Source organism: Natrix helvetica (genome assembly GCF_964273705.1).
Source record: "Natrix helvetica genome assembly, chromosome: 7".
Lineage (NCBI taxonomy): Eukaryota > Metazoa > Chordata > Lepidosauria > Squamata > Natricidae > Natrix > Natrix helvetica.
In genome coordinates this window covers 15176155-15197835 of record NC_138558.1, presented here as the reverse complement: position 1 = coordinate 15197835, position 21681 = coordinate 15176155, and the positions used below count along the sequence as shown (strand labels likewise).

At 42.6% G+C, this 21681-nt stretch overlaps 1 protein-coding gene across 1 annotated transcript in view; it reads right to left on the bottom strand.

Annotated features, from left to right (window-relative positions):
• MMRN1 (multimerin 1) overlaps window positions 1-21681 on the bottom strand; it is an 86679-nt gene that overhangs the window by 56712 nt on the left and 8286 nt on the right. Inside the window, 2 exon segments of the mRNA XM_081959540.1 lie at window positions 3828-3934; window positions 12328-12447. Coding sequence (XP_081815666.1) covers window positions 3828-3934; window positions 12328-12447 — 227 coding nt within the window.

Below are 21681 nucleotides of genomic sequence, written 5' to 3'. Positions count from 1 at the left end.
AATGTATGTTGAGAGCATAGGTGACTCCACTCACAAAATGGCTGTCATGAGAGACACAAATAATCCACTTACCAGAAGGGATCGCAGCCCTTTTCCCTGGATACTTTCTACTACTACTGGCGAGGGGTTTTTTTGGGGGGGGGGGTGAGGCCTAAAGGCAGTACTGCAAATAGATATGCTGCTAGAGGCTAATGCTTTCGAACATGACAGCTCCCTATTTATTTTTTCATTTAAAAGAATCATTAAAAAATAATCAGATGGGATAGGGTGCCTAATGGGTACCCAGGGAGGAATCTGGAGAGGGCTTGCTGGTGCCTGAAAGCACTGCAACGCCGTTTCATTTTCACTGGCTTGTTTAATCTTTTATATTTATTATAACCAGTAAGAGTAGTAATAAGAGTAACCCACTGCAAACGTTTTAGGTTTGTGTGGGTTTAGCAGTCTCCATTGTGGCACTCGAGAGCTTCTTGCTTTCAGGGAGGTTAATGTTTGCAAGAATTAAGGCTTCTAGCCCTTGGATGGGAACAGCGGTGAGATTTCTTTCTTTCTGCCCATAAATTTTTAATCATAGCCTCCTCCTTTCCACCACTGATTGAGTTCCCTACCGCAGCTAATGGCATGTCTTGTAATATTCATCCATGTAAAATATGTATATGGATGCCATTTCTTATTTTTCAAAGGAAGCTCTCGCACAAGGTGAGCTGAATGCCTTTCAAACGGGGGCAAATTTGTTACATGTTTGATCACCGGGCTAATCAGAACATACAGGGGAAAGATACAAGGTGGGCAGAATCATCTGGATGGCATTTTGCCACCTGCCTCCAACATAAAGCCAGAGGAAACCTCCGGATGCAAATTTCATTTGACTTCAATGGGAATGGGGCTGAGTATCTAAATGCATGCCCTCCAGCTGGAATACATTCAAAGCTGGCATGCCTTAAAAAAGTCAACAGGTCAAACGACTAGAGGTGAATGAATTTTTAAACAAGAGGCATTTTGACGGCCATGATTTAATATCTCCAAGTAATTACTTTATGAAATGATTCCATGAAATGATTCCAGCTTTTCTTGCCAGGAGTTAAACAGATAGTATATTGTAACTATGGTGGAAATGGAGCCACAGCCAATTTATTCTCTCTTTCTTTCTTTCTTTCTTTCTTTCTTTCTTTCTTTCTTTCTTTCTTTCTTTCTTTCTTTCTTTCTTTTTCCTCCCTCCCTCCATTCCTTTCTTCTGTTATCCTCCACTATCTTCCCTTATTGATATCATTATTAATCATTAATATACTCATTATTAATCATTATTATTATATTATTTTGTTATTTGTATGTATATTGAGTGCTTCTGCATCAGAGACAAATTCCTTGTGTGTCCAATCACACTTGACCAATTAAACTATTCTGTTCTGTTCTAGATTTCATTCTTTCTTTCCTTCCTTTTTCCTCCCTCCCTCCTACCCTTCATTTCTCCCTTTCTCTCTTTCTCCCATTCTCTTTCTCCCTTTCTCTCTTTCTCTCTTACCATTCTCTTTTGCCATTCCTTCCTCCCTCCCTTCCTCCCTCCCTTTCTTCCTTCCTGAAACTCCTTTAGAAAAAAAAATTGTAGAAAAAGATTCAACCCAGAATTCTCCTGCTTTACACCACAGCATTTTTGCAGGGATCCTCTTAAAGTATAATATGTATAACAAATAAGAAAGTAGTTCAAACCACATTTTATCTTTTCTTTTCCGCTTTTCAGTAACCGATGATGTATCATTAAAATCAAAAGGCATCTGATGTGTGGACCAACTCCCAGAATTAATTGATTAATTAATTGATTAGTTTGTTTGTTTACTTACTTATTTATAAATATTTATTATTTTTTAAAATTGTAGCCGCCCATCTTACCATAGGTTAATTTCTCACCAGCCTTCCTTTGCTGACAATTTCAAGAACTAAGGACTGTTATATCATCTTCCTTTTAATTCCAATAAAAGAAAGCCAAACAGTCACATGCTGGTTATGCAAATCTCTCCACCAGGTACTAAGCTGGCCAAAATCACAAACAGCCATCCTTTTAAATAATATTGATTACTAGGTGTTATCAAAGAATTCAGTGAATAAATCAAAACAGAAGGCAGAGATATTTGAGGGGCTGGCACAGGGAAGAGGGGGGTCAACTTATTCTCCAAAGCAGCCGAAGGCAGGACGAGAAACAATGCATGGAAACTAAACAAAGAGAGAACTAGCCTAGAACTAAGGAGAACTTTCCTGACAGTGAAAACAATTAACCAGTGGAACAGCTTGTTTTCAGAAGTTGTGGGTGCCTCCATCACTGGAGGCTTTTAAGAAGAGATTGGACAGCCACTTGTCTGAAATGCTATAGGGCAGGGGTGTCCAAACTTGGCAACTTTAAGGCTTGTGGACTTCAACTCCCAGAATTCCTCAGCCAGCATGGCTGGCTGGGGAATTCTGGAAGTTAAAATCCACAAGTCTTAAAGTTGCCAAGTTTGGACACCCCTGCTATAGGGTCTCCTGCTTGAACAGGGGGTTGGCTTGGACTGGAAGACTTCCAAGGTCCGTTCCAACTCTGTTATTCTGATATTTCTTTTGTCCTTAGTTGATCTAGTTTCTTGAATTGTTGCAATTCACAAAAGGAAGAATTTCCAGAGAAATGCTAGAATGATATTATGTAGTTATTGTCTACAACAGTCGTCGTAGCCTAGTAGCTTCAGAAATCAGTATTCAGCTCTTCCCATGAGTATCTTCATCCAAGGTGAGTATCAGGGTAAGACAAAGACCTTTGCCCCTAATTGTTTAATTTGTTCTGTGGTGTATTGCCAGTTCTCTCCATCCTTCAGCTCTTTTCACTCTCTTGGTATTGGCTCTATAGCTGTAATACATTGATTCCATTCTTGACCTCGGACTAATGGAGTAATTCTAGAGCAATCACCTTTCTTTGTTATATGTATATTCATCATTCCTTCCAGCTGCTCAGAAACAGCTTACATGGGTCTCACTATAACTGCTATGCACACAACAACTTTGCTAGGTAAATTTGCTAGGAATAGGGCAGTGATAGCTAATCTTTTTGTTACTGAGTGCTGGAAGTGCACGTGTGAGCGAGCCACCCTGCACACCTTCTCCCCCCCCCCATGCATGCACATGTAACCCTCATGTGCCCTTTCCAGCTGCACATGTACATATGACCTCCCCCCAAGTGTGCCCCCCCATGTGTGGCAGAGACCAGAAAACTAGCTGGCCGGCGGGAGGCACACGCGCATGCACGGGGCAGCTGAACTAGGGTGACTGCTCACGTAGCTGCAGAGAGGGCTGTGCATGCCACCTGTGGCACGCGAGCCATAGGTTTGCCATCACAGGTATAGGGGCTACCACAGCTGAAGTGGTAGGGACCGCCCTGAAAACAGCGGAGGACTGGCCTGTGGTGCCTGTGGTGCCTGTGGTGCCTGCGGTGCTTCGGGAGAAGTACATGTGGTCCTCCCGAGCTTCGTTTTCACTGGCAGAGGGTTGTAGGAGGCCGTTGCAGCCAAAAAGGGAGCTCAGGAGCCCGTTTTCTCTGGCAGAGCACTTGGGCCTCCACAGGCAGCCCCGACACAAGTGACGTCAAAGTGGCCACACCCACCCTGGCCACGCCCACCCCAACTCGCTGAGGCTAAACACAACCCTGATGCGGCCCTCAATGAAATCGAGTTTGACACCCCTGCTCTAGAAAGTCCTCGGTTGCTAATTCATCGAAATAGCTTTTCTCTTCTGTACCAGTTTGATAGCCAGTCGACTTTGATTATCAGAAAAGGTTGTTGTCATTATTATCATTTTAATATCTTCCATACCTGTTGGCTGGCACGTTCCTCCACTGTATCCTGGGCAGCACTTCCACTCCAGCGAGGTAACTATCATATGTTTGATCTTGTAAACTTGGTGGGTCCTTGACTGGGAACTGCAAGGTGATTTGAAAAGCAGACATTAGAGGAGGTCAGGGTGAAAGGACATGATATAGGATGATAGATCAGTAATAGGCCACAGGGGGATTCTTTCTGAAGTTTATTGATTGCATCTTGTGGAAGACTACAAGCAAATGCTTTTTGACAGAATCAAGGCACGTCAAAGCTAATAATAATAAACATTTGAGGAGCACAAATGAACAAGAGGAGGCATTTATATAAGTATATATGATCATCTGCTTTGTGAGGAAAATGTCTGAGAAACAGAAATAATTCCCAAGAAAAAGTAAGACATTGCAGAGCAATAAAATCTTATGCTTATGAACCATGGAATTGGCATCACACTGCAAAAAAACCTAATGTTTTTTCCCTCAATGCTCAGAAGTAAACAAGATACCGTCTCAAAAAGGAATCCTAGGGACGGAGGGCCAAAAAAATGGCCCTCTGATCACTTTCTGATTACTTCAGATCCAAAAGGCCCTGTTTGTTAAAGCTCAGAGATCTAGTCATCACAAGAATGTAAAAAAAGGCATTCAACTTTTAGACCCTAAAAAACAACTCAGTATTTTTGCATGTGATACAAAGTTGTAAAGTTAGCATTTTGCTAAATCATTTATACTCGGTTTCATGAGGTTCGCATCAGGGTTGGGTTTGACTTGGAGGGTCGTGTGTGTGTGTGTGTGTGCGTGTGTCAGGGGTGGGTTCTGGCCGGTGTTACTGCTGGTTTGCTGGTGGGTGTACTTCGCGCATGCGCTGGATGCACGCATGCACGGTTCAATGGAAATTGTTCTGCGCATGCACAGAACTCAAAAAGAAAGATGGCGGTGGCGATGGCAGCAACCGGGCAACCAGTTTGGGGGCATGGCCAGCCTGGGTCGCCGGTTCTGCAACCCAAGCCGCCATACCACTACCAGTTTGGCCGAAGCGTAATGAACCAGTAGGAACCCACCTCTGGTGTGTGTGTGTGTGTGTGTGTGTGTGTATGCGTGCGTGCGTGTTACCAGGGATTTTTTTTCTGGAAGCCACAATGAGTGGCTAGGACTGGTAACTGTGTTAACTTTTATGAAATATACAAGATCAAAACAGACCCTTCCAGAAGAAGGGGGTGCATTTTAATAGGAAAGAGTGATAATTACAGCATATTACAAAAATAGCTTTCCATGAGGAGAGGATGAAACACTAAAAAGCAAATTATATCAAATGTAATCTTATTTATAGCCTTTACACTTGAGATTTCTATTTGAATTTTCATTACTTACACTGAAGGCAAGGAGTGTAATAGGCTAAGAGCAAAACTGAATAAATATCCCTTTTTTCCCCCCAGAAGTTAAAATTATGCCTTCGGTTTCAGCATGACTATGAATAAGATGCAATGCAAATGTGTGTAATTAAGAGCATGAAATCTGGTTCCGAAATACTCATGTCCACTCAAAGTTTCTGCTCAAGTGAATCCCTAGAAACCTTTTCGGGTTGCTAGAGTAACACCTAATTAGTGGGGAGATTTTCGCAACAAAATTGCCTTCTGGGATTTGCTCACATTTACATCTTTTTTTATCATTGTGATTTACTTGGGATGATTTTGGATTTTGCAGTCAAGCAACAACCTACGCATAGTTGGCCATGCATTTGGGATTACTCTGAAAGTCAAGATTCCATTATCACAAGGTTCTAGATAGTACAGATGATTCTAAATACCGTATTTTTTGGAGTATAAGACACACCTTTTTCCCTCAAAAAAGAGGCTGAAAATCTGGGTGCGCCTTATACACTGAATACAGCATTTTTTGCCTCCTGAAACCCTGCCCCTTCACCTAAATGGCCGTGCATAGCCTTTAGGAGGCTTTCAGATAGCTCCTTGGGGCTGGGGAGGGCAGAAATGAGCAAAAAATGGGCCATTTATTGCTCCATTTTGCCCCCCCCTCCCCCGAGGCACTCTACAAGCCTCCTAAGGGCTATTCATGGCCTTTTTTTGAAAAAAAAACCCAGCCCATTTTCATGAAAAACAGACCATTTTTGGAAGGTCTGCTGATTGTAAAAAACTTTTTTTAAAACTTGTCTCTTCAAAACCTTGGTGCATCTTATACTCCGGTGTGTCTTATACTCTGAAAAATATGGTACACTCCGCGCAATGAACAAAGTACTCAGTTTAAATTGATAGCAATAGCACTTAGACTTATATAATGTTTCAAAGTGCTTTACATCCCTCTCTAAGCGGTTGACAGAGTCAGCCTATTGCCCCCAACAATCTGAGTCCTCCAGGGCCGGATTTTCCTATAGGCTAACTAGGCTTCAGCCTAGGACCTCAAGTTCAAGAGGGGCCTTTTATTTTTATTTATTATCTGTGCCACATTTTTTTATAAAGGTTAGTACCAATTACAACATGTTTCATTTAATATATTGATATATATCACAGTAATGATGTAATTTATTATCTCTCATGTAATTTACAAACTTAAAAATGGGAGGTGAAAGGGCCCCATAAGTGGAATAGCCTAGGCCTCTTTTCATCTAAATCCGGCCCTGGGGTCCTCATTTTACCTACCTTGGAAGCATGGAAGGCTGAGTCAACCTTGAGCCTGGTGAGATTTGAACTGCCAAATTGCAGGCAGACAGCAGTCAGCAGAAGTAGCCTGCAGTACTGCCCTCTAACCATTGCGCCACTGTCACTCGTAATACTTCAAACAGAAAAAAATCAAGGAGTTTTTATGATCAAGGACCCTCACTTTTTTCTCCACATTGTCTGGCTATGTGTAGAAGAGCCATGCACGAAGATGGCAGACTTCTATTCCCCCAACTAAAGAACAGATTATTGCAGCAAGAAGCAAAGGATGCCTTGGAAAGTAAAGTGCTGGAAAAGGAATAGTTTGTGTGTAGGCCAAGGCTGAACATAAGTTACAAACATCTGCCCTGCTCCCTCCCTTAAGGATTTTTAAAAAATTATTCCATTTATTCATTTACTTTTAAGAATTGAAGCTGTAGGACAGGGGTGTCAAACTTGATTTCATTGAGGGCTGCATCAGGGTTGTGCTTGATCTCGGGGGGGGGGGGCAGAGAGGAGCGTGGCTAGGGTGGGCATGGCCAGCTCAATGTCACTCATTGAGGCTCCATTTTCAGCCGTGATGGCCTCCTGCAGCCCTCTACCAGGCAAAACAGAACCCAGGGAGGCCACGGACGACCCACCCAGGCTCCGTTTTCAGCCACGATGGCCTCCTGCTGCCCTTTGCCAGAGAAAACGGGGCTTGAGGAGGCGGCTCACAGCCCACCCGGGCTCCATTTTTGCTGGCAGAGGCACCGCAGGCTGGTCCTTCGCTGTTTCCAGGGTGGGCCTGCGGGCCAGATCTAAGGACCCCGTGGGCCATATCCAGCCTTGAGTTTGACACCCCTGCTGTAGAATGACAGGCAAGGGGGCAGAGTCAAGAGAGGAATTAGCCTGGAACCAATAGGTGCCCACAAGCAGTCTTACATTAACTCTTATCTAATGCCAATTTAGCACTGACCATTAGATTCTTGTGTCTAGGCATGAGCAATGACTCAGCTTAATTGGAATTTAATGTGTGGTCCTGATTCTTCACTGCTCACAAAAGCATTCATGCTACTTAGCAAAGAAACCACTCTCAGTATTATATTTCTTTATAAGAAGGCACCATAACAGAGGTGGGTTCCTACCGGTTTGCTCCGGTTCATCCAAGTAGATAGTAACTTGGCTGGACACACCCCTGAACCGGTTCTATGCTCAGCGGCGCCATCTTGATTTTCTGTTCTGCACATGCGCAGAACAATCTTCATTGGAAAAATGTATTTTTTCCCTTTTCTAATGTTGTGCGCATGTGCACACTTTTTAAGGTGCAAATGTGCACGAACACGTTTTTTGTGTGTGTGCCAAACTGGTAGTAATGCAGGAATCTACCCCTGCACCATAACCATTCCTGGGATAGATGTCTACTTATATTCCCCCAACAAAATAACAAGGAAGAAAATGTGATAAGTGTGGTAGAGAGAGCGAAACTCACCGTTTGCCTTCTGGTCATGGATAAATGCTTTTGTGCACAAAGTAAATTGTGAAAGTACCCATGAAATATTCTCAAAATTCTTAAACTGCTTATTGTACTCCGCCCTGCCTAGACCTTTGGTGGAGGGAAAGGTGAGTCCTAAAAGTCAGCGTGTTCATGATTTTATTTTAATATCCTGTTTTTCTTGAGGTTATAGAATCTGTCTATTTAAATAGTTGCTTTTCTTTGTCTCCCATAAAATTTGTATCTTGTAAAAATATAAGCAACCATTGTGAAGCAAATTATTGTATGGTGACTGGAGAAAATGCTAATATTGGCTAAAGGAAGAACGTTATGAATTCCAGGCACATTTTGATGCTAATACTCATGTCCTCAATACACTTCAGCATTTCAGAAGGTTTTTCCCTGATCATCATTTAAATCCCTTTCACATATGTTCAAGTTATTTAAAACTAAGGAATGTGTTTGGATTGCCATGGACTGTTAATCAATTGTCTTCCGCTCCTTACATGAATATCTGAGCTAAAACTAAGACTGCAGCCTGACCTGATTCAAAACAGAAACGGTTTGCGGAAAACAAGTCCATGCATATTTCAATTGCTGAATGACTATGTAATTAAATTTGCTGTTGATCTTGGATGAAGGGTATTTGAGGCACAGCAACAAAGATATGAACACAGAAATGGGTTTGAGTTTTATAAAAGGAGATGGATTACATTTTTTGTTTAAAAAATTGCTCCTAGAATTTAATCGTATGTTATAGGTATGCCAGCCTGCCACCTAGTGGAAAATGGACCAAATCGATCCTGGGAAATCTGATAGACACATTTGGAGAATTAAAACAAATATTTCCCAAACTAGTATTAGATTGAGGAAAACTGAATGAAAACACTGCTCCTTTTAATAGGTTTGAGAATTACCGAATGCTTGGGTAAGGAAGGCAAATAACCATCCATTTCAACTTCAGGAAATTCTCCGAGCAGAAAATTTTTATTTTTACGCTGTTGAAATCTTTAAAATCTAGCATCCAACACATAGGTAGAGATGGGAAAATCAGTTTTGTTTCTAGAGTTCTTTTTTTTGCTTAAGTCTCCTCTATCTCATTTATGCTTTAGATTTATCTTTTAATGTGTGAGAATCAGAGGTGGTATTCAGCCGATTCAGATTGGCTCGCCCCAAACAGTAGCGTAAATTGTGGGTGGTGTAAGAGTTGTTGGGGAAAATTTAGGCAGCGCAAAAGCTCATCGGTAAGCTTTCTCGATAAATAATGAAAGCTTAATAATGAATAACAAAGTTGCCAATTCATATCTGTATTCACGAAGATCAGCTAAAAAGCATCCTTAATCACGAGTTGCCAATATGTAGCCTGGGTACCACAAATAACCTAGACAGCAAAAAATTATATTGCTTCTGAACACAGAGGAGGTGAACGCCTCTCTGTTCTGTTTAGATCTGATGATATTTACAAGCTTTCTTCATCCAGAAAAGCTTGTCAGTTTAGATCACTGTACAAGAGCTGGATGAAAAATAGATGAAATTTGTAGGGGCTACCAACTCATTGACTATGGATGTCTGCAAAATCTCATTGTATTTGTCAACCAGCCATTCCAAAACCGAGGCACACACGATCTTGCCTTACTCCAATCGCTGAATCAGAAGCGAATTCAGTCTAGTCTGAAAACAGACTTCACCTATAGATGTTACATAACCTAATAGTGTTGCACAACTTCATGCTTGAGTTGTCTTTTCTAACACACACGTTTTCACAGGCATGCTGGTTTGGCACTCTGAAATCGGGGCAGCAGTTTGCGGAGTCAAAAGCAATAAACACCTATGATAAAAGCTGGAGGGGTTTATTAAGCAAAGCATAGAGACAGAATTACCTCAGCTGCAAAGCACAGTTTAAACAGGAAATATCCATTGGCAAGGCAGGAAAACAGCACATATAATATTCAGTAGAATATGCTGAATAAGGGTCAAAAATCTAAATCCTTTAATAGTTTGTTTAGTTCACTCTCTTTTCTTTAAAGGCAGCCATAGATATCCCTCGTGTTATTCTGATAGGTAAACTGAGGATTTGTTACTTGGAGTGATTGATAGAATGTCTCTCTTTCTTTCTTAATTAATCAGATATCTACCCAGACAATGGCTAATGTGTCACAGACATTCTACAAATAAAGGGCACAAGGATAAGGAAAATCTGACTGACCATGAGAGTCTAACTTCTTGTAGTTGGCTAACTTTATGATTAAAGGTTTAAGACCGTGCAATATTGACACTATTAATTACAATCCAAAAATGCCAGAATAACTAGATACAGAGACAGGTTTTTCACCTCATGCTATCACTGCTGAATATGTAATTCCTACAGTACTGTCTCATGTCTATGGATAGTTACCCATCTAGTACGGATCAGTGGTGGGTTCCAGATCCCGTTGCAACTGGTACACTGCAACGGGGATCAGTGTCCACCACATGAACGTGCACAGCACGCGCATGCATCCTTACCTCCTGCAACACTCCACGATGCCCCCGCGATACTCCAGCTGCTCGGCAGAGCATCGCGCAGGTGCCATACAGTGCCGCAGAGTTCAAATACAGGTAAGGATGGTGGCGGGCGGGCGGGCCCTCCTGAGCACCGTACCGGAACGGTACCCGGTGCTCCCGGCAGGCACCAGTACGCCCATACCGGGGCGTACCGCCTGCAACCCACCACTGGTATGGATATATTACTATTATTCTTCTCATCTTTTCTACTACCTTGTCCTACTGGTATCTTATGATTATATTTACTTTGTTGTTTGTATGTATTTTGAGAGCTATGAACCGCCAATAAAGAATGTTCTGTTCAGTTCTCTATTCTGTTCTTTTCTGTTCTGTCCTGTCCTGTCCTGTCCTATTCTTAGAAGCACTTAAATCAAGCTATGCAGGTATCATGTTCCAAAAACTAAAAGCAAAAGAAGTAAGAGTAATCCATCAACTACTGGTTTGTACTCCATAACACCTAAAATGAAAAAGCAAGCGTATAGGAAAAACTGGTTCATTCCACTATCTCCTTGCTTTTCTTCTACAATTCCAACCAGTGGTGGGTTCCGGATCCCATTGCAACCGGTACAGTGCAAAGGGGCCGGACGCCCAACACATGAACGCATGCAGTGCGCACGCACACACATGCAGCGTACGAATGCATACTTACTACCTGCGATGCTCTATTACACCTCCACAATGCTCCAGATGCTAGGTAGAGCATCACACAGGCGCCGTACGCTCCATGCACGGCGCAGAAGCCCCCAAAACATCAAATACTGGTAAGGAGCACGGGTGGGTGGGCCCTCCAGAGCACCATACAGGAACGGTACCTGGTGCTCCCGGCAGGCACCAGTACGCCCATACCGGGGTGTACCAGACGTAACCCACTACTGATTCCAACACACAAAGACACACACATCCATACAAAAACACTTGAAATTAAAAGAGGAAAACTGAAAGTATACTACATATTATCCAGCTAGAACATTTAAAGGGAATAATGAACATTTTACTTTGCTCTGTAGTTATTTTAAGGGATATAAGTATGAGTTGAACAAATAATCCATTATTTCACAGAGCAAATGTTTATGAAAAATGACTGTAGCATCACTATTACATGTTTTGGTCAGAGGTGGGTTCCTACCAGTTCGGACTGGTTCAGCCGAACCAGTAGTAGTTTGCCGCCCGGGTCGCCGACCCATGTCTGTCACGCCTCCAAACCGGTTCCCTAGTCGGCGCGGCATGTTTTTTTTCTCTGGCATGGGCAGACCTATTTATGGGCAACTGCGCAATGCGCATGAGCGAAGTGAGCGCACATGCACAAAATTGCATGTGCACTGAATTGACAGTAATGCCAGCCGCAACCCACCCCTGGTTTGGGGGATATAGTGTTCTTGTGGAATTAAATTAATTATTAGAATCCAGTGGCACATATCTTGGAAAAGTAAAACTAAGTTATAAACTAATAATTTAAAGATATTGTACAGTGGGTGTTGTTGTTGTTGTTTTCTATAAGAACAGGAAGAATCATGTACTTTCCATGCAGAAAGTCCAATGTTCGCCCCTCAACATCTCCAACTAGCATTAAAAAAAATACCTTCTTATCTGGAATTTTGGATAGTTTTTCCCAATTACTAGACTGAAGGAGGTGGAAGGTTGATATGTAACTGTGTTCTGTGTTCCACCATTAAGAAAACTTTAGCAGAAACATCATTAAATATTATTTTCCTTCATCCCATCCTCAGTTGAAGTATTCTGTATATTTCAAGTTCTCTCTTCTCATAGATGGGCCTAAGAGGATTGAATCATCATTTTAAAAGCACCTCGGTGATATAAATCCCATTACATACCTTGTTCCACAGGATCCCGTAATCCAAGTGCATGGCTTGGCTCTCCCAGAGCTGTAGCTTTGTACATTGTCAACCACAATTGTGGGTTGAAGCCTTGTGTGAACGTAGGCACACCAGTTCCTAGGCGAATAGAAGGAGAAATAAGATTTATTATAGAACTGATAACATAAATGAAAATTCTGATGGGCATCTGGGGGAAAAAAACACTATGTTAAGAGGTAGGATGATGCAGAAGATGGCAGAATTTGGATCCATTGCATTAGATTACTATCCATAGGATATATATCTATGGAGTGTCAGCGTTCCAAATACCATGCATGAAATCAATCAGAGACCAAGGCAGAATCATCCTTAAAGTTCCAATTTAATCATACAGGCATGTTAGCACTTCTGTGGAATTCCAACTCTGATTCTCTTCCTGGAATTCCACCCAGTTGAAAGTTCATGATCTTATCCCCACACCCATAATCCATCACATGGTCCAATCCTTTTCTTTCACGCTGGCATCTACACCCCTCTGCTTCCGGTCAGGTGTCGAGGTGCGGAGACAAAAGATGAACTTGAACTTCTAGAAAGAATGACAACAAAACATTCCACAATTCTACTCCTGTAGCATTTGACAGTCACTTTGTTAAACTTCCTCCTCCTATTTTCCCTCCTATTCTACTACAACAATTCTGTAAGGTGAGTTGGGCTCAGAGACAGTGACTGGCCTAAAGTCACTTTCATGCCTTAGGCATGACTAGAACTCATGGTTTGTGTGTGTGTGTTCCAGCATAACTCTGGAACACCTTGAGCAATTTTAACCAAACTGGGTACACAGATGACTTACTCTCTGGAAACAAATACGCCTAAGACACGCCTAACACCCCTGGGGAGGGGGGAGTGTTCTGTTACAATACAACATGTTGTGCCTTAAAATGGCTTCTACTGTACTGCTGTAAAATGACTTCTACTGTACAGTGCAGTGCAGTTGCCATGGTAACGGCTTCACAGTACTCCACAAGGAGGCTCCCTCTGATAAAGGGGAAAATTCAACATTAGAAATTACGTTTGGTCTAGACATTTCCCCCCTATAAATAAATACCCGGGTTATCAGCTTATATTATAGTTATAATATAAACATAAAGATTGAACTGGACAATATCCTATCCTGGCTTAGACTATGAGCATCCTACTCACTTGAGCTTCTCCCTTTCTTCCATTATTGCTTTTGTCTGCACTGGTCAAAGGACAAAATGATCATTTGCTGGTTATACAACACTGCATAAACTTCACAGTGGGGGAAAGTCAAGGGAAAATGACTTTTCCTTCTTCATGACCTTCTTCCTGCCTTTCTACTAAATTATTTTTATCTATAAGGAGGAAAAGCTGGGGGAAATGTGTGTGTGTGTGTGTGTGTTGTTTTCCCCATGGGAAAAATATTTCTTGTATGCCTCCTTGATTTAGCCTATAGCTAGCTCTGACTTTACTCTGCAAATGCACAACTTATCCCCTCTAAATCATGGACACTGAGACAGCCAACTGACTTTAGGACTACATCCAAAGAATTATTGGCGTCTCCAAGACAGTAAAGTACTATTTAAAATATAAGCACTCAGTTGTGTCTGGATTAATCTTAAATTGTTCCTTTCCTCCAGCCCATGAGTGATATCAAAATCCAGTTTAGAACTTTAGAGCAGTTTTCTTGAATGAAGAGTACCAGGTATGTGATAAGTAAAAATTAGATAGCTTAATCCCTGTAATGTCTAAGGCTGCAAATGTGATTCAGTTTAATGTCTAAGGCTGCAAATGTGATTCTGTTTATGTTGCATAAATTCTCAGTATTGATCACCAGATGGCAACCTTTCCCAAGGCATATTTCCAAGACTTTTCATCGGCTAGCAAAGAGATAGACCAAGATTATGTACACTCTTTCTGTAAAGTTTTTCTTGAGTTGCCCACTTTCTAAATCCTAGTATTTGATAAGGTAATCTGTTAGCCATTAGTTGATATCCAATACTCCACGGGTTCATAGTACATAGAGAAGAATGAGGAAGCCTGTGTGATGATGTCAAGATAGAAATCCAGTAAAATCGGAATGCAAATACGTAAGGATAATATTTGTGTCATGGAGTTACTGCACAAATAGCATCCTTTTGATAAGTAATGACCAATCAGCCCAATCCACCTTGGGTTGTTATTCTGGGGAAAATAGGAGGAGGAAGGAGTATTGTGCGTTCCACTGCTTTGCGTTATTTGTAAAAATAATAAAGGCAGGATATAGGCCAGCAAGAAAGCAAAGCAAGCAAGGGAAAAATAGAAGATATTTCGCAGAACCCTCAAATTTCCAGGCCTCTGGCAGAGGATCTGAGATTGAAAAAGACCAGGTCTACCGAGTGTACTCTATAAAAATTTCTCTCTTTTAATTTCTAATACAGGTAGTCCTCAACTTAACGACCCTACTTGAGCCCAAAATTTATGTTGCAAAACAAGGCATTTTGTTACATGAGGTTTTCCCCATTTTATGACCGTTCTTGCCCCAATTGTTAAGGGATTCCCTGCAGTTGTTAAATTAGGAACACGGTCGTTAAGTGAGTCTAGCTTCCCCATTGACTTTGCTTGCCCGAAGGTCACAAAAGGGGATCACAAAAGGGGAGCCCGCATACGTGTGAATCGGTAGCCAAATATCTGAAATTTGGATCACACGACCATAGGGATGCTGCAATGGTCCTAAGTCTGAAAAATGATCACAGATCATTTTTTCCAGTGATGTAACTTTGAACTGGTCACTAAATGAACTGTTGTAAGTCGAGGACTACCTATACATAATTCCACTGATACATAGAAATCACCTATACTTCCTTTGGGCTCCTCAGTCATTTTTAACGTAATGTAAAGGAGTCCTGACACCAAAATGTTTGAGAAACGCTGATCTAGAGAGTTCTAAGGAATAGGTAAATGTAAAGGATCCCCTTGCATATATGTGCTAGTTGTTCCCGACTCTAGGGGGCGGTGCTCATCTCCATTTCAAAGCCGAAGAGCCAGCGCTGTCCGAAGACGTCTCCATAGTCATATGGCTAGCATGACTCAACGCCGAAGGTGCACGGAGCGCTGTTCCCTTCCCACCAAAGGTGGTTCCTATTTTTCTACTTGCATTTTTTACCTGCTTTCGAACTGCTAGATTGGCAGAAGCTGGGACAACTAAAGGGAGCTCACTCCATTACGTGGCGCTAGGGATTCCAACCGCCAAACTACCGACCGTTCTGATCAACAAGCTCAGCGTCTTAGCGCTGAGCCACCGGGTCCCTTTTATTTTCCTTTATTCCCTTTCTAGGGAATATTGACCTCTAATTTATTCAGAAGGCCAAATGCGAATCAAAACAGAAATGAAAGTTTCTTCATGACTTTTTGCTCAATGTTAACCCTCTTTCGGTCAGTGTCAGTTCCCAGATCCCTTCATATAATTGATTCATAAATCAATTGTTTTCCACTGCTCAGCCAATAACAAAAAAGGAAATTAAATTCCAATGTCTCAGACTCTCAACCTTTTATGTATCCCGGGGACAACGGACAATAATGCCACTCTGCAATTAATCATTTAAAAGAGTGTTACACAAGGTTCAAAATTTCCTTCCAAAATGTTCGGCACATCCTGAATTATTAATTGGGCCTTGCCACCGGAAATGATAACCCAGGCTTATTGATCACAACCCTTTGATTAAGGTAATGTAATTTTAGGAATGTATCATATCATCCACGCATTGCTTTTACAGTCGGTTCTGGAAGACTTGCAGAAATAGATTTAATAGAAATAGATTTAAAATGGAACGTTTGTTGAAGTCCAATTCATTCCACGTATACGGGAGCATCGCCTCAGCAGTATGCTAAAGATCATTAAGCAGCAGCTGAAAAATTAAAACACCATTTAAATGGGTGAAAATGTAGGAACCTCTAGGATATAACTCTCGTGCTGTATGTACAGTATGTATATATAGAACAGGCCCCAAAGCTAATATAGGAACACCAGCGTGTACATTCTTCTAGTCCCTACGGCCACATGTCCAAATGATGCATGTGCTTAGCATAATGGTTGCCTGGTTACCAAGATACCAGGGAGAACGATTCTGTTCCTTTCCATCAGGCCCATTTCTGACCTCATTACTGAAAATTTAGAGGTCAGAGTTGAAGTTCCATCACCCAAGTTCCTGCCTACAGTCTTTCGGCAACTACCCGATTCCTCGCTATGCTTTCTTTCTTTGTTCATTTCTAAATACCCTGAAGGTTGGCATGTAATAAAGTTAGCCTGTTCCTCCAGTATCCTTGTCAAACAAAATGCAGTCACTAAGAACTTGGACGCTTTTAAAAAAAAATTAATGCCAGAGGCCCATTTGGTTTTGAAGGGAAGGAGGGAGGGAGGGAGGGGAAGGGAAGGGAAGGGAAGGTTAAGGGAAGGTTAAGGGAAGGGAAAGGAAAGGAAAGGAAAGGAAAGGAAAGGAAGGAAGGAAGGAAGGAAGGAAGGAAGGAAGGAAGGAAGGAAGGAAGGAAGGAAGGAAGGAAGGAAGGAAAGGGAAAGGGAAGGGAAAGGGAAGGAAAGGAAAGGGAAGGGAAGGAAAGGAAAGGAGGAAAGGAAAGGAAAGGAAGGGGGAGGAGAGAGGGAGGGAAGGAGGGAGGGATGTAAAGAAAGAGGGAGGGAGGTAAGGAAGGAGGGAGGGATGGGAAGGGAAGTGGAAGGGAAGGGAGGAAGGGAGGGAGTGGGAGGAGAGAGGGAGGGAGGGGAGGGGAAGTGGAAGGGAAGGGAGGAAGGGAGGGAGTGGGAGGAGAGAGGGAGGGAGGGGAAGTGGAAGGGAAGGGAAGGAGGGAGTGAAGGAAGGAAGGAAGGAGGGAGGGAGTGGGAGGAGAGAGGGAGGGAGGGGAAGTGGAAGGGAAGGGAAGGAGGGAGTGAAGGAAGGAAGGAAGGAGGGAGGGAGAGGGGGAGAGAGGGAGGAAGGGGAAGGGAAGGGAAGGGAAGGAGGGAGGGAAGGGAGGAAGGAAGGAAGGAAGGAAGGGTGTCCCCAAAGCAGGCACCTTCCAAATACGTATGTGTATTTTATACCCAGTATCTCCCAACCAGTTTTTTGAGGTACACATGTAGTATACAGTATGTTGTATTTCTGTTCTTCTTTCTTGAGCTACAAAGTCCTACACTGAAAATGTCACTTAAGAATTGCTTTGTCACATTGATTCTCCAGAGCCTGTTCTCACTTCTAAATCAAGTTAAGATTCTCAGATTCTTTATTCATCAGATTCTTTCTGTTCATCCAGAGGCTCTCTTCTTGTAGTATATATTATATCCTCGATTTACAATCACAATTGTGCCCCAAATGTCTGTTGTCAAGTGAGACATTTGTTAAGTGAGATTTCCCCCTTTTTATGACTTTTCTCCCCACAGTTGTTAAGTGAATCGCCACAGTTGATAAGTTATTAACATGGTTACTAAGTGAATCTGGCTTCCCCGTTGATTTTGCTTGTCGAATGGTTGCAAATGTTTGACCTTGGGTCACAGTAACGGTCATAAGTATGAGTTAGTTGGCAAGCTGACTGTGAATTTTGATCACACGATTATGGAGATCATACTACCAAGGTCGTAAGTGGGGAGGGGGAAATCGTCATAGATCACTTTTTTCAGGGCCGTTCTAACTTTGAATGGTCGGTAAATGAAGTGTTGTAATTCGAGGACTTAGAATCTTCATCCATTTGGAGACTTTATCTAGAGATAGCTAATGCCTCCTCTGGAGGAAAGATCATGTTGTAAAGCAGAATAGAAGCGAAGAAAATGTGGATTTACATGATAAGTCCAAGGCCATGCTTTTCTTCTCAAAAACAGTCCGAAAATGCCGTGTGGCATGACTAATCGGGAAAATAATATCTGTTTTCTTCCTGAATGGAGGCCTGACATTATGTACTACCCATTTCAGGCAGGTACTTGTCTGTCATCCCTTGTTTCCTTTGTCACATGGAGTTCTGTAATCTTTGGATAAGGAAAGATCCGATGCGTCCGCCCAGGCTGTATTTTTCCTCCTGCTTTGACCTTATGAAATATCTATTTAATATTTCATTTATATTGCTGCTCCAACTGAAACTAACTCTGAGTACCGTATTTTTCAGAGTATAACACGCACCTTTTTTCCCCCCCAAAAAGAGGGAGAAAATCTGGGTACGTCTTATACACTGAATACAGCCTTTTTGGCCTCCCGAAACCCACAAAAATGGACGTACTGAGGCTTTGGGAGGCCTGCAAAGTGCTCCTGAGGGCTGGGGAGGGCAAAAATGAACAAAAATTGAGCCATTTTTTGCATGTTTTCCCCCCGCCCAGCCCCCAGGAGCAATTTACAAGCCTCTCAAAGCCTATGTATGCCCTGCTTTTTGCAAAAAACGGGCCTTTTTTGCTCCTTTTTGCCCCCCTCCCCTAGCCCTCAGGAGCACTTTGCAGGCCTCTCAAACTCTCTGCATGCCCCGTTTTTCACAAAAAAATGAGACATGCAGAGGGTTTGGGAAGCCTGCAGAGTGAAAAAACTTTTTTTTTAAATTTACCTCTTCAAAATCTTGGGGCGACTTATACTCCGGTGCGTCTTATACAAAAAATACGGTAGTTTGCACATTCTATTCTATAAAATATGATTTAAAATGATCACAAAAGTCAACAAAGTTACATGCAATGCACAGTCATACACCAAGAACAATAAACACATTTCAGTTCAAACAGGCAGACTACCTCTGTTCCTAAGGCCTGTGGGGGAAAAAATAGCAATTGCACTTAGACTTGTATATTGCTTCACAGTGTTTTACAGCCCTCTCTAAGCGGTTTACAGAGTCAGCCTCTTGCCCCCAACAATCTGGGTCCTCATTTTACCGACCTCGGAAGGATGGAAGGCTGAGTTAACCTTGAGCCGGTAAGAAGTGAACTGCCGAACTGCTGACTGCCGGCAGTCGGCAAAAGTAGTCTGCAGTACTGCATTCTAACCACTGCACCACCATGGCTCAAACAAAGCTTAATCATCTTTCTAAAAGCCAGTAAATTCCCCTTCAATCGAAATTTAACTGCTGGCCTACATATATTGCCAATAATGCACAATAATTATTGTGCCAATAATACGCAAGTGGTTTGTCATGGTTTTCTTCTGTTTCTCCCAATCTAGCCTATAGAATAGCATTTCCTAATTCTTTTACACAACTATTAACCAAGCAGGATTGTCCACAAGGTATGATTAAAAAAAATCAAAATGGCAGCCATCAGAATGCAATGGATGTACCACAGAGGTGGGTTCCGGATCCCGTCGCAACCGGTATGCCACGATGGGGCTGGGTGTCCACCACGTGCAAGCGCACTGCGCGCACATGCACCCCACTGCCCAGCGATGCTCCACTCGGTGGAGTGTCACACAGGCGGTGTACGCTGCGTGCTTATGTGCAAATGGCCCGGTAGGGTCAAATACTGGTAAGGAGAGCAGGCGGGCGGGTGGGCCTTCCACAGCATTATACCAGAACGGTACCTGCTGCTTCCAGCAGGCACCGGTATGGCCGTACTGGGGCATATTTGCTGTAACCCACCACTGATGTACTCTGTGTGTGTGTGTGTGTGTGTGTGTGTGTGTGTCCTCGACTTACAACCGTTCATTTAGTGACCATTCAAAGTTACCAGGGCACTGAAAAAAGTGAGTTACGATTGTTTTTCAAACTCATGACCATTTCAGCATCCTCATGGTCACCTGAACAAAATTCAGATATATGGCAACTGACTCGTATTTATGACGTTTGCAGTGTCCTACAGTCATGGGATCCCCTTGATAATCTTCTGACAAGCAAAGTCAATGGGGAAATCAGATTCACCGAGCCACTGTGTTACTAACTTGCCAAGTGCAGTGATTCACTTAACAGCTGTAGCAAGAAAAGCCACCAAATGGGTCAAAATCACTTAACAACTCTCTCACTTACTCACAGAAATGTAGGGCTGAAATCTGGTCCTAAGTCAAGGACTCCCTGTATTGTCTGTGCGCCCCATGACTTCTGGACGCTTGGAAGTAGCAGTTAACTAGAGGAGCCCCTTATAAGAATTTGCATCAAGCAGTGGCAGAAAAGAGGAGTAAGAATGGAGGGGATGGCTGAAGAGACATGGACATCCACTCTCTCAATCTGCACAGACGTTGATAGCAATCTAAGAAGGTCCTTGTTCTGACCTAGACGTCACAAAATCACAAAACAGACTCCTTGTCCCGACAAAACCCCTTTTTATTAAGCTAATGTGAATTCCTCTCATTCACATCTAGTAAAGTCCCGGCAAACAGTCTTTCAAGGGTGAACTTACAACCACAGACCTTATCAGGCTTGGAGAGCTGCCAGCTGATATCTTCACAATGCTGTACAAGACAATAATTGGCAAGGAGTCTCTGAGGGTCATGAACAAATCTTCACACTAATGAAACAAACAAATTGTCTCCTGCAAACTCCCCTTTTGCTCCTCTTTATTCCCTATGGGAGGGGCCATTCACCATCCACCTGTGCCTTTACTCCCGAGTCGGCCCTTGTTCCTTAACTGTTCCCTTCTCCTGGCAACTCTGTGCATGTGCACATCGGGAACAGGCTCCAGCTGTTCTTCTGCCCCACTGATCTCTGACTCCGAAGGCAGCTGATAACTGTCGGACGGCCCCTGGCCCCATCTCTGCCTCCGATGCAGAGCCTTCATCAGAGCCTTCCCCAGACTCCAGGACTGGCCCATGTTCCTCCCCAACCTCCTCACTGTCTGAGTCTGCCACTGCTGGCGGGCCACATAGTGAAACAAGTTAGCAGAACTTCAGATCCTTGATCTGAAAATTGCTATTTATAAAGCTTTCATTGTTCAAAGGCCTCTTTACAGGAACTACAGAAAGTAGTTTTCTAAATGTCTTCCTAGATTGTCTGGTGTTTTTTTTTTTTTAAGTGTACTTTCGTGCATTCATTGTCTCCCTCTGAGGTATTGTTTAAGCAAATCAGTTAGATGTGGCGCATAGACAAGTGGATCTTGTCTTACCTTACAACTAACTTGTGTGTAGAAAAAATATATACTTCACACAGGAGTGTGTCTCAGGAATCGAGGCTTATACAATAAGTACAAAATTGTAAGAATTCAGGAAGCTTCGCTAATAAGGAAGCAGAAGAGGAAGGAAGAATTAAGTCCACGGTTCGAGACAGAAGAGCAGTTTTTTTTTCAGAACAGGGAGATTTTGGGGTCAAAGCTGCCAACTGGGAGGACAAATATTTGTACATCACAGTGGGAAGAATCTTATAATAAATTCATCTTGACAGGAAAAGAAATTCTGTGTGAAAGGAAAGCATTACATTATTTGGTGCCATTTCCCA